This window comes from Zonotrichia albicollis, chromosome 6 (assembly GCF_047830755.1).
Source record: "Zonotrichia albicollis isolate bZonAlb1 chromosome 6, bZonAlb1.hap1, whole genome shotgun sequence".
Lineage (NCBI taxonomy): Eukaryota > Metazoa > Chordata > Aves > Passeriformes > Passerellidae > Zonotrichia > Zonotrichia albicollis.
The window spans coordinates 47461398-47474250 of NC_133824.1; the positions used below are offsets into that span (position 1 = coordinate 47461398).

The 12853-nt window shown below is 49.9% G+C and overlaps 1 protein-coding gene across 2 annotated transcripts in view; it reads right to left on the bottom strand.

Annotated features, from left to right (window-relative positions):
* Positions 1-2055: 2055 nt before the first annotated feature.
* The window catches only part of LOC102069382 (EPS8 signaling adaptor L2), a 50946-nt gene continuing 40148 nt past the window's right edge, over positions 2056-12853 (bottom strand). Inside the window, exons 13-21 of one of the 2 annotated variants that reach the window (XM_074543517.1) lie at positions 12508-12656; positions 12237-12363; positions 10530-10645; positions 8599-8710; positions 7439-7546; positions 6463-6607; positions 5194-5377; positions 4660-4792; positions 2056-4322 (exon numbers count right to left, since the gene is read on the bottom strand). In XM_074543517.1, coding sequence (XP_074399618.1) covers positions 4251-4322; positions 4660-4792; positions 5194-5377; positions 6463-6607; positions 7439-7546; positions 8599-8710; positions 10530-10645; positions 12237-12363; positions 12508-12656 — 1146 coding nt within the window. In that variant the 3' untranslated portion in view covers positions 2056-4250. The remainder of the gene's footprint in view (positions 4323-4659; positions 4793-5193; positions 5378-6462; positions 6608-7438; positions 7547-8598; positions 8711-10529; positions 10646-12236; positions 12364-12507; positions 12657-12853) is intronic. The other variant, XM_074543518.1, reaches the window with a different exon arrangement.

A 12853-nucleotide genomic window follows, 5' to 3' on the forward strand; every position in this document is an offset into this window, starting at 1 on the left:
AGGCGGTGCCAGAGGGGCTCGGTCGATGTGAAAAATGAGTATTTAATGATTGGCTTTTGTCAAATATTAAAATGAATATTATATGTGTTGTGTTAGAAAGTAATGCTGTATTAATTCTCTTAAGTAGTGTGTTAAATATAGTTTTAGGTTATAACAAAATGTTAAAATAGAAACTATGCTATGTAGGATACTTTTTTCTAAAGAAAGGATTTGCAGCGAGATAGCAGCCACAGGACACCTAAACCTTTCAGAGAAAGATAATTTATTGTCCTATTATCAGGAGAAAGTAACTTCCCGCCTCGCTCAGCCAGAACGACGCCGTTAGAATTAAGAGGAGGAAGTACAAGATGACCAGACAGAATCCTGTGTTTGAATGGAATTTATGCATCATGTATGAGGCGTATGAATATGCAACAGGCTATTGCTTTTAAAGGTTAATCCTCTGTTAACGGGGGTCCTTTTTCGAGCTTATGCTGCCCAGAAAAAGGTACCCGGACGTCCGTAACTCTTTGTCTCTATTGACTCATACTTGTCCAAATTATTATTACTCTAATTATATTATTATTTTTATAACCACTTTATTACTATTAAACTTGTAAAATTTTAAAAACAAGTGATTGGCGTTTTTCACAGTCGAGCTCTGCGGGGCTTTTGTGCGCGTGTGACGGACAGCGACAATCATCCCCCCCACGGGGGCGGAGCCGACCGCAAATCGAATCGGCAACGCCCAGGAGGGCGGCCCGGGCCGGAGGTGGCGGAACCGCTCGGGCCCGGCTGCTACCAGCACACAAGATGGCGGGGCCGGGCAGAACTCACGTGATACCACACCTAAGATGGCGGCTTAGGTGTATCGCGCCCTTTCCCATGTGGCGACGTTTCGCGCACGCGCTTTGAGTAGGGAGAAAATGGCGCCAAGGATAGACCCTATGTCTAGAAAGGCGTGCCAGTGGGGACAGCGGTGTTGATCAGAGGCGCCGCGGGCGAGCGGGAGGCGGCGGCAGGCAGTGCCGGGGCAGCGTCTGTGCCGATCCCTGAGGCGAGAGGCCCCCTGAGCGGGCGCGGAGCGGACCCGGCTCTGAGGGAGACCCCGCCGAACCCGAACCCCGAACCCCGGCCGTGCCCCGGCCAGCGGCGGGAGCGGCTGTTGCGTCAGGCCCCCGGGGAGATCGTTCGTGGCCTCTGCCCGGGGAAGACATGAAACGAGAAAATAGTCGAGAAAATAACACAAACAGCCTCTTCTGGACGTGGTGATGTCGGTCACGGGCTCTGTGTCACCACAAGTCTGTAGAGCCCCTCTGAGGCAGACACCGCCCGAGGCCCCTGCTCTGGGCAGAGATGGAGATTTACCCCTGGCTGTTGTTCTGGGTCAGTGACAGTTTGTCCTGGTAATTGGTGGTGTTGAATGTCATTGCTGCAATATTCCTTCACACAGGGTGCCCTGTGCCAGCACTTACAGCCCCTATGCTCAGGAGTGATTAATTAAGGTCTTTTAGTCCTTGTTATTAATTCAAGTAAATAATTTCTGTAATTTTTAGCAACATACCTGGTCTGCTGCCTGTAATCCTGACAGGGTTGTACAGAGGTTTGATCACACCTTTAAAGTAGTTTTTCGCCCCCAAACCCCAGTTATACTGACTGAGACCACACACAGGTGATGCCCTCGAACTCTTGGGTTAATGTTAATTCTTGCCAAATTATGAGGGTAAATTCCAGCGGGTCTGTACCAAAAGACAGAAGCCCTGAAGTACAAACAGCTGTGCTGCAGGACCTGGTGGCAATGCTGTGCCCCTGCCAGGACCTGTTCACGTGTTCCAGTGGACCGTCGGGTCCAAATGCTGCTTTTGTACAGCCTTGTCATAGTTTGCCCCTGTATTTAAAACTCAGCTATCCAGGCCATAACACCCTTCCTATTGAATGTCAATCCCCAAACCCAAAAGGAAATGTGTGGTTTCAGAGCTTTTGCTGAGTTTCTCAGACTGTCGGTGACAAACCATTATGAAAACCCAGTGAAAGAGACAGACATGGATTTACAAAAGCCAGTGAAAGAGACAGAGATGGATTTATAAGTATAACTTAACTATTTTAATAACTCTTGTACAGTGCATGGTTATATCATTGTCTCCTTCGCTCAGGTACATCAGTGTACAGTACTTTATAGCAGTGTCTGCAGGCAGTACAAACAGGAGAGATGCACAGCTCAGTCGCATGGAAATTTGTAAAAGTGACCTCTGCAGTGAGGCCTGCTGAGATGTTTGTTTTGGGAAGTGCTCCTGTGGCTCCCAGCTTTACAGAGCTGTCGTGTACATTCCTGTTAAAATGCCAGATAACTGCAATTCCCTGTGCTTTGCTTTCCTCTACACCCCAGGACTAGAAGGTGGGGTGTTTCCTAGCTCAACATTTGGTTTTATTTTCATTTTAGAAACTCTTTCGCCTCCTGTGCTTGCCATGCTGCTTCCCTTCACCCTCTTCCAGAGCCGGGGCTTCTCAGGAGGATTGTCCTCTTCATCCCTCCCTGACAAGGTGAGTGCCCTTCTCAGATCCCAGCAGGGCTGTGACCAAACCCAGGATCCCCCCCTGCCTGCACCCTGGTTCTGCTGCTGCCAGCAGCGTCCTCTTTCAGATGAAGAAAACAGATTATCCATGGGAGACAGGAATAAAGCAAACCTGAGGTGCTCTGGTGCTCTCAGATTGAGACACGAGTTCCCCAAGGCTGTGTTAAAGCTTTTTCCATTAAATGTGCAAGGACAGACACAGATTTGGGCAAAGACTGAGCAGTGCTGAGAGAGAAAAGCCAACTGTCCCTGGGCTGTGGGCAGCTCTGGAGCTGTGTTTGCTTCACTGCTTTGCAATCAGCTTGGTCTGTCAGGTAAACAGAGACAGAAATGCAGTGTGCCAGACTTGCTGTGGACAGGAACTACGCTGCTTGCCTGAGTTTTGAAATTGTGAGTAAATTCTGGAAGCATAATCGCTAATTCTGCCTCCAGGGAGAGAGATTTTCCTCACCCCCTATTTACAGATTGTTACATAGAAATGCACATAACTTTATGAAGGAAAACAGGAAGTCAAGAGCAACACCCTGTGCTAAATTAGATTTTTTTTCCTTGTGCCCATGTATTTGGAGTTAAACCTGCCTTTCCCAGTGTGCTTTGGGGTTTCAGCTGTTTGGGAATAACTTCAGCTGACTTTCTGCAGTGAAAACGTGAAGGTGGGGACGAGTGACCAACACCCTGGGAAGGGCTGTGGGTGTGCCTGGGACGGGAGCAAATGGTCAGGGCTTATCTTCTCCTGGTCTGAGGCCGGGTTTGGCAGCCCCACAGCATTCCAGGGCAGGGTCAGTGGCCCAGGGAAGCTGCACAGCTGCCCTGAGCCCGGGCCTGTGTATCAGCAGCAGTGGGCAGGGGGAGCTCACCCATGTCCACGTTCAGATCCCTTTGTTTGTCACTCCTGCTCCTTCCCAGGCACTGAGAGCTCATTTCAGCTGCTCAGAGGCAGCACCAACTGGTCTGTGGGTTTAGGGAAGCAGCCAGACTTTGGGAATGTGTGTTGCCATTCCAGCCTTGTCCAGTGAGGGGCACAGGGGACAGGAGGGGGACAGGGAGCTGTCACCGGGCTGTGCTCACAGGCTGCAGGGGACACCTGCACTGAGGAGGGAATGGAAGTGGGGCTGCCTTAGGCTGCCCATCCCTGGCAGTGTCCAAGGCCAGGCTGGACAGCATTTGAACAGCTTGGGCTTGGGAAAGGCGTCCCTGCCCCTGATGGGGGGGAACAGGATGAGCTCTGATGTCCTTTCCTTGAACCCACAGCAGTGCAGGGTTGTTCTGCAGCCTCACTGCCGGGTGGAGGCTCCAGGCCCTGAGCTGGCCCCTCCTGAGCTGTGTGCCAGCCCTGCTCTGCAGCCAGGGCTGGGAGCAGGGACAGCCCTTGGGAAAAGCTCTGGGCTCTCTGTTTGAATCCACCCTTGGCGTCCATCCAGCCCCGCGGGAATCCTGCTCCGATCGCATGCACGGAAAATCTCAGTATAAAATACATAGTTATAAAAAAAATACTTCATGCAAAATTAAAACACCTTTCCCAGTGGGATGTGGTCTTATTGCCAACCCTTCCCCAGAGTGTTGGAGGAATTGTCACTCTGATGGCAGCTGGAGCCCAAGGGGAGCTCTGCTGCCTCCGGCCTGGGCCGGGAATCACTGCTTTCATTCCCTTTTTTCTGCACTACTGAGGGCTAAGAGCTGAAATAAAGCAGAGAGACTTTAATTAGCAGAATCAATCCTTTCCTGGCGGCGCTTCATGATCTCCTGGAGCTCTGTCTCCCCTCTGCTTTTCTGGAATGGAAACAAAACAGCAAGTTTGGATTTGAACTTCAAGCTGTGGTTAAATTACAGTATTTAATAAATGCTGTGGGAGGAGAGCTAGTTTCAAAGGGATAGGTGATATCAGTAAAAAGCAGATTAATTAGTGGAAACAGGGAGATCTTATGGATTTGGGGCCTTCTAGCTTAAAAGACACTTCAGAATTTTTATGTGTATTTTATTGCTTGTGTAGTTTTGGTTGCATTCTTTTTTTCCCCAATTGTGTTTCTTAAAATGTCTGTTTAATGAGCTATGTGCCACTGCTGGCACAGCCCCCCATTCCAGCAGGAATTACCCAGAGAACACTCACCTCCAGCTGGTTTTTCTCCACCGTGATCTTGCTGTACACTCTGTTCCCCTCATCACCACACACCTTCTTCAGCTCCTCTCTGTTGAGGGAGAAGAGCTGAGCTCCGGTGAGGATGCCCAGGTGTTCCACGGTCCTGGGGAGACACAAAGCGGGGGAGGATGGCTGAGCTGCAGTGCCTCGTGCCAGAGGTGAGCAGTGGGAGAGGGGAGCCTGGGAGCTGCACTGGGGTGGTGTCACAGCCCTGGGGCTGGGCCAGGCTGCCAGCTGTGATTCCAGTGGCATCTCAGGCCGTGGCTTTGGTTCGTGGATTGTTTTTCTCCAAGAAAAGGTATATAAGATAGAAAGGGAGTGAGTTGGGGCTCTGAACATGCTGGTTATAGAGCCTGGGTTTAATAGGGCTGAAATCTAGTTTACAGCACAGGCTCTGGAGGTAAATCCCAGTGACCTGTCCCAGGTGAGATGGTGCCAGTGGCCTCCCCAGCTCCTTCTCCAGGGCAGAACGAGCGTTTCATGTGGCAACAGAGCAAATCTTACTCTTTGCTGAATGACTTGGCCTCCAGCCAGGCTTTGACTTCTTCAGTGCTGGATTCAAAGGTGAGGGGCACAAAAACTTGCTGAGGCTTTTCCACCTTGAAATTCCTGTGGGGAGGCTGAATTTTATTGTTTGTGATCTTCTTTAGCAGCTCGTCGTTCAGCTCATCCATTTGGTGAATAAGTTCTGCAGAAACAGGTAGGGAATGAGATCAAATCTTCAGTCAAAAATCCCATTAAATGTGTTGATGGGGAAATTGTTAGGAAAATGGGGGTGTGGCTCAGCAATATTATTTAAATTCCACCCAGAAAAGTGGTTCCCATTTTCCTGAGCCCCTGTGCTGCCATTTATTTCCCTCCCATCACCCCTGGGCTGTTGCCTGGTGTGGAAGGACAGATGTGTGGGGATCTACAATTGGAGAGTTGGGATTGAGACCTTTTCTCCTCTCTGCTACTTCTAGTCAGTGATTTGCTGATCGCAGAGCTCCAGGTTTTGCTCCACAGCAGAACAGAAGCAGCAGGAAGCACAAACTGGGAGTGAGGAACACACTCATGATGGGATGAGCTTGAAGGTCCCTGTGACTCTGGGAAAACTCCAGTGACACTTCATCCAGTGTCACTTTCCCCATGAAACTCCTGAGGACTGCAGAGAATAACTGGGTGTTATGAACAGATTGGAGTCCTTGTATTGAGGGGCTTTCCATCGTCCCAAAAGGGCTCCTCCTTCTAAGAGCGGACAGGGTGGGATAAGGGCTGAGGAGAGTGGGGCCCCTGGTTTCTTTCCTGCTCTGTGACCCCCACAGCATGAGCAGAGTGAAGGAGGGACGTGGATCTCCTGTTTGGCTGGGAATTCTGTGGAACCACATAAAGGAACCGGCCCAGCAGGCGCTGCATGTGTGGCAGGATATGAGCAAAAGGAAAGGAGAGAAAGGGATTGAGCTGAGCTCTTCCTTAGACACATTTAAATGCTTTGGAAGAGAAAGGAAACTCTCTCCTTGGGAGGAGGAGGAGGAAGGTCAAGCTGGAGGAAGGAGGAATGGGGTGATCACTTATTGCTCTGCTTGTCCTGAGCTGCCCAAGAGCCTGGGAGGTGTCACAAGCTCCAGGGCTGCTCTCTTGGCTCTTGTCCTACCTGCAATGGCCTCCAGACCTGGTGCTCTTCTATTTCTGATCACTGAAGGGTGCAGGGGAGCCCTTTGGGTAGGTCTGGTCCCCAGAGCACCCAAACCCAGGGGACCCCAGCGTGGGACACAGGGTGGGGCACACACGTACGTTCTTTGGCGTCCTGTGTAGAGTTGCGTGATAACATCTCACTGCCCCACTTATCCCCGGCGTAGCTGGCTGGCAGCTTGTGAGTTGGACTGGACGGGCCATAGCCCCTGGGGCTCAGGTCTCCTTTGTACCTCTGGTTAGACTGCTTAGAAAGGGAGGGACAAAAAAAAAAGTAAGATTTTTTTTCTGCCTTTTTTCATTTTCATTTAAGAGACAAACAGCCATGTTGTCCTTGTGCTGATGTGGGACTGGTGAGACCCCAGGTGGAACTGCACGGAAGAAGTTAATTTATGAGAATGAAGAACCCAAAGCAAAGTCTGAGGTTTGCATGAGAGAATTCTAAACATGCCAAACATGTTCAATCCCATTGGAAGGCAAAGCCTCACTGCTCCATAGCTGGGATGTGAAGCGTGACCACTGCCAAGGGCCTGGAGGAGACTGAGAAGTTTTTTGACATTTTGATTAAACTAGCAAGGATTTATCCAGAAGCTTGCTGGGCCCCCTTTGGCTTTGTCCAAACTCTGCAACACCAAAATTGGGAAGCAATTCCATGCTTCCCTAGGGTGTTCAGAACACTCCAGCTCCACATTTCTGTAGTGCAAGTTGCAGTATTCACTTAATTCTCACTTAAATGGCATTTCCATCTGCCTCCACTGGAGTGATGTGTTCCTGCTGCTGAACTGAACTAGGTGAGGGAAGTGTCCATCTTTATTTAATCCCCAGCAAAAAGCTTGACATGGACAAACTTGGAAGACAGGAGGCAGCTGCACAAATGGGAAGGATAGGCCTTATTTGGGAAAGTGGTCATGGCAAAATGGGAGTTGTATCATAGGAGATTCAGGAATTTCCTGACTTTGTCCATTTCTGAGGGTTCATCCTGACTTGTGCATAGTATCCTAAGAAATCCAGGGAGATCTAATGACAAGATTATTCCCAGAGGCAGATTGTACCAGTCAGGTACCACCTGACTACAGACCTGTTCAAGCTCTTCCAGTGTCACCACATCCAGGATATTGTATGGAACGTAACCAGCCTGGCCACTCCGGTTGAGCAACTTCCACCATTGTTTATTATCTTCCAACACCTGAGAGAGGGACAGAAATAAATCTGCTAGTGGGAACATGGGCTTTCAGGCATATACAACCAGGATACAGTGGGGATGGACCACCCAGAAGGTGAAGTTGCCAGAAGGACATCACTGAGGCCAGGAGCTCTGATTAGATCTGCTCCTCTTAGATGTAATCCAGGATTGAAACTTTTCCTGGAAGGCATCAGAATTTATCATAAGGATGAAGAGGAGAGCACCTCTGGGTGCTGAAGAACTCATGCTTGCTATGTAATGTCCCTGTTTCTCCAGATCTTTTTTTTTTCCAATGACTGAATTTCTGGTGTATTTTTGTGCTAAAATAAATATATAAATTTTTTAAAATCTACATTTTGCACAGAAACCTTTTCCCCAGGTCACAGATCAGTGTTAGCCCAAGTAATGTCCCACACTATCCAGCTGCAGGAAGAGAAAGGTTATGAAAAAAGTATTTTTCAGAGAAAACAATTCCTCATGGAGGGGGAAGTGGTAATAAGGAGCACAGACCCAGCAGGGGATGAGCAGGGCAGGACAGGGAGTTGTTGTTGTCCTTCCCTCACCGTGGTTGGGATGGGACCAATGTGTCTGAGCTGAGGAGGGGACACAGCCCAGCACAGGCAGCCTGTGCCAGCTTGGGTTGGAGCACAGCTGTGTCACTGTCACACACCACCAGGGACAAGGGGTTGGTGCTGGCTGCCATGCTGAGCTCTGTGTCACTGTCACACACCACCAGGGGAAATGGAATTGGTGCTGGCTGCCCTCCTGAGCTCTGTGTCACTGTCACACACCACCAGGGACAAGGGGTTGGTGCTGGCTGCCATGCTGAGCTCTGTGTCACTGTCACACACCACCAGGGACAAGGAGTTGGCTGCCATGCTGAGCTCTGTGTCACTGTCACACACCACCAGGGACAAGGGGTTGGTGCTGGCTGCCCTCCTGAGCTCTGTGTCACTGTCACACACCACCAGGGACAAGGAGTTGGCTGCCCTGCTGAGCTCTGTGCTGCCCCTGGAAGGGGAGGGGACACACCTTTCCCAGGAGTGCTCACGTACCTCCAGGATTTCATCCTTCAGCACCGACAGCTCGTTGGCGTTTCGTGCAGTGAAATCGTAGCGGATTTTGGCAAATCTCCTGGGCACAGCCACTCCCTGGGCCTCAAAATTCCTGCAGGAGAGGAAAACTGGAGTTTTTGTGGAGGCCCATCCAATTACAAGGCCAAGAAAATTGAAATTGGAGAAGAGAAATGATCCTTTCCCTATTCCACACTGCATCTCTACCACCTGATGTTCCTACCAAGACCAGTGATAGGGTAAATGAGAAAAAAAATTATTATTTTGCTGATATAATTTGGTTTAAGGTCTTTTGCTGTGGATTTAAATTCTTGTAGTAAAGCTTATAAATCTTTTAGATTAGAACAGAAAACCATGGAAAAACTGGCTTGAGGGTTTTTTTTTCCCAGACTAGAGCTGGTGACAGAAAAATGGATGGTCAGCTGAAACCTTGACTCCAATTCCTGCAAAGTGATGTGTCAAGTCATGACAGAGGATTCATGGGGAAGTCTGGAAGAGTTTGGTGACACTCAAGAGATGTGACAATTTTCAAGGTGTGAGCTCATGTAAACAAGGAAGCAGATGGAGCCTCTAAACTCTGAACTAGAAGTACTTTGATGAAGGTTTTGTACCAAGGAGTAACTGGTGATGGAAAATGAGCATTGAAGCTGTTGAAAGGTGGAAGAGCCATCTTTCCCTTGGGAAAAAACCTGAGGCAAAAGAGTGGCTGGTTGGTTCTGGGTTTGGAAGTGAACTTTCTGAGACTTCTGATGAAAGGGTTTTTCTCCATTTTCTAGAATTCTGTCTCATTAAGAAGAGTTGTCTGAACCTGGCACCTTGTCAGTTCCCTGGGGGAGAGGTGGGCAGGACTGGAATCTATTTTTTTATTCAGCCTCTAATCAGTGGGTTTGCCTTTGGTTGTGTCTAAAGCCAAGAGGGAGCTGCTGTCTCCAGTGAAACAAAGCTCGTTCTTCAGCTGGAATGTTTTCCAGCAGCGCTGGGAGCTTGGGCCACTCTTCCCTGGCCCTGTGTTTCCAACACGGCAAGGTTTGTGTGTGCCCTTCCCTTAGGGCAGCTTCTGTCTGCAGCCTGTGGTGGCTCTGGGATGATTGGAGAGATCCTCAAGGGTGTTCAGAGGAGGCCAGGAAGGGTCAGGAAGTGCTCCAAGGGCTGGAGCATTACACAGACAGGCTGGGAGAGCTGGGAATGTTCAACCTGGAGAAGAGAACGTTCCAGGGAACCTTTAGAGCCCTTTCCAGTGCCTAAAGGGACTCCAAGAGAGCTGGAGAGGGACTTTGAGGAAGAGGCTGGAGTGACAGGACAAGGGGGAATGGCTTCCAGAGGGTGGGTTTAGATGCATATTGGGAAGAAATTCTTCCCTGTGTGGGTGGGGAGGCCCTGGCACAGATTGCCCAGAAAACATGGCTGCCCCATCCTAGGAAGTGTTCAAGGCCAGGTTGGACAGAGCTTGGAGCAACCTGGGATAGTGGAAGGTGTCCCTGGCCCTGGCAGGGGGTTGGAACTGGGTAATCTTTAAGGTCCTGTCCCACCCAATACATTCTGTAATTCCATTATTCCAACATGTGGAGAGCCAAAGCACAGTGCAGCATCTTTGGCACCTGAAAGTCACTTTGGTGGGCTGATGTTGGGAAACAAAACCTATGGATGGACTGATGAAATCAGCCAATATTTTTGTCTCCTGTGGTGGAAAACACCTGGGATTCCTTTCCTTGTAGAACTGCAGGGGGTTAAACAGCAGACAGTGCTCATAGGAATAATCCCTCAGCTGATCTTTATCTTCTCTTGGAGGTTATTAATAATGGTAGGGAGTCGTCTCCAGGATGCCCAAGTTTCCCAGTGTCACCATATGTGCCTGTGTGTGTCCATGAGGTTCCAAGGTAGGAGCTGAAGCTCCAGGGGTGCAGATCCTTTACCTATTTCCATGTGGAGTGACATTCTGTTTGAAGGCATCCCCAGGCTGTGTCTGCTCAGCTGTCTGGCCACGCTTGAGTGAGGAGTTCCGGTAAGGATATCCATTGGCTGAGGAGAGCTGGAAATGCAGACATGGAGTCAGTGTTACCAGGAAAGGGGAAAGCTGAACAGAGAAAAGGAAAGGGATAGTGGGAGATGAGTCATGGCATGGCAGCTTTTGGTCAAGATGTTCTTCAGGGAAGCCTGTGTCCCTGGAGCTCAGTGACATTGTAGGGTCCTGTTGCCTTGATTTGGGAGAGGCTGATTATTGCTGCCCTTTTCCAGCCTCACAATTTGCTTTCCATATTTAATGTTCTGGTTGTTGAAGCGACCAGATCCAACTGAGTTTTGATCCAACTACTTGTTTTACACCACCACACCCCCCTCAGCTCCATCTCTCTGGAAAAGGGGGAGGGAGAGGGAAGAGAGGATCCCCAGGGACACAGGACTATTGGAATATGAATCCCAATATTACCAGTTAGATTGTGCCTGGGCCAGCCTGACCCTCGCTGCTGAGCCAAAGGCGGCTTCTGTGGTGGATCACCCCAGAGACACCTTTAGCTTGCTGGTGGTTTCAGTTGGGCACTAAACAAGTCCAGGCTTGTTAGGGATTCCGTTTACCTTAGGAAGAGGCTTCAGGCGAAGGTGAGGACAAAGGAGGGATTCTGCTGGAGGGTTTAATATCCAAAGGTTTATTCCATGGTTACAGATGTCTGAATCTTGGGAAGAACTCCAACAGAATAGCAAGCACATGGCCTGCTTCACCTTTTAAGCTCAGGGGGAGGGGAGGGGAAGGGAGGGGACAGGTGAGCCACCAACCAGGTGGGGGGGGCGGGGTCTCAAGGGACGAGGGACACCTAGACAGACCAATGACCTCTGGGCCTGAGGGGCATCCTTTGAATTTGACCAACCACACGATGCCTTTGCTGGAATGTTAAGCCTGATTGTCAGGACTTGTGGGATCTCAGCACCTCAGGACTGAGGTGCCGAGTCACCGAGACCACCCTTGGGGGGCTCGGGAGTCCTGGAATGTTGCCAGAAGTGTCTGGTGGCTGGACTTTGATCCTACACAGGAGACGACACCTGTATGAGGATAGGAGGATTTCACCGGGGTGAATGGTGAAGGGATAAGCTAATTAGAGAGTGAAACACAGGGTTTAGGATTTCTGTACAGGGGGGTTTAGAGAAGTAAGATGGAGGAATTGGGGCGTGTCCTGTCCTTCTTCTTCTTCTTCTCCTCCATCTTCTGTGGTGATGGTGGCACTTTAGGATTAGTTATTACTAAAAGTGCACTGGTTAATAAGGGTAAAAGGTATTGGGGAAAAATGATAAATATTGTATACGTAACTTTGGGTATAAAGATAGATGACCGCCCCGGAGGGCGGGGGAGTGTGCTTATGGCTGGCTGCTGAGCAGACCTCTGTCGGGCCGAGAGAAAATCTTTTAGATAAGCAATTAATGAACACCGAGACCGAGAAAAGATTTGAAGCCTCTTCTCGTCCTTTGAAGTGCGGGCTGCCCCAAGGCCACCCCGGGCCTTTCCAGGCTATCTAAACAGCCAAGAATCTGACAAGGACTCACTCAGCAAGGGGGCAAGGGGGAAGGGAGGGTTTTGGCGCACCTGGGTAAGGGACCCAGAAGTTTAAAACACACTGCAACACAGGACTAACCTCCTCTTGCAAGTGTCCGATGTCTATTTCCCAGGGAGCTCCACGGAAGATTTCCGTGGGTGGTTCCCAGCCATTGCGGAACTTGGGGATGTAGGTGGGAATGTTCGCGTCCCGGGGCCACTCAGCTCTAGGACACAAAGTGGGAATATCAGGTTACATTCTCAGGAATGTGTCTTTGGGAGCATCCTCTCAAAGGAGAAGCAGTAGCATCAGGGCATCCAAGCATCCCCTCTGCCTGGGGAGCCTGGGGAGATGGCAGCTCTGTCCTCACCTGGATCTGGTCCATGTCTCCCCCAGGGAATCCCAGAGGTTTATCTCTTTGGGTGTCAGGTGTCCTCTCAGGAAATCGGTGGCATCTTTAGAAAGCAGTGGGCTGAGGACAGACCGGGCCAGCTCGGGGCCACCACAGCTATTGATGATCTGGGTCACACACAAACCACACAAAGAGGAGAGAACTTGCAATGGTCAAAATGTCAAACCAGGGACATGCAGACGAGCAGGAATCAAAGACAAAGCTGATCCTTAGATCAGCTCAGTCACCTCAAGAAACATCAACCTAAGACTTTGAAGGCGACTGGACAGTTCAGGGGAACATGAAATTTTTTTAGATTTGAGTC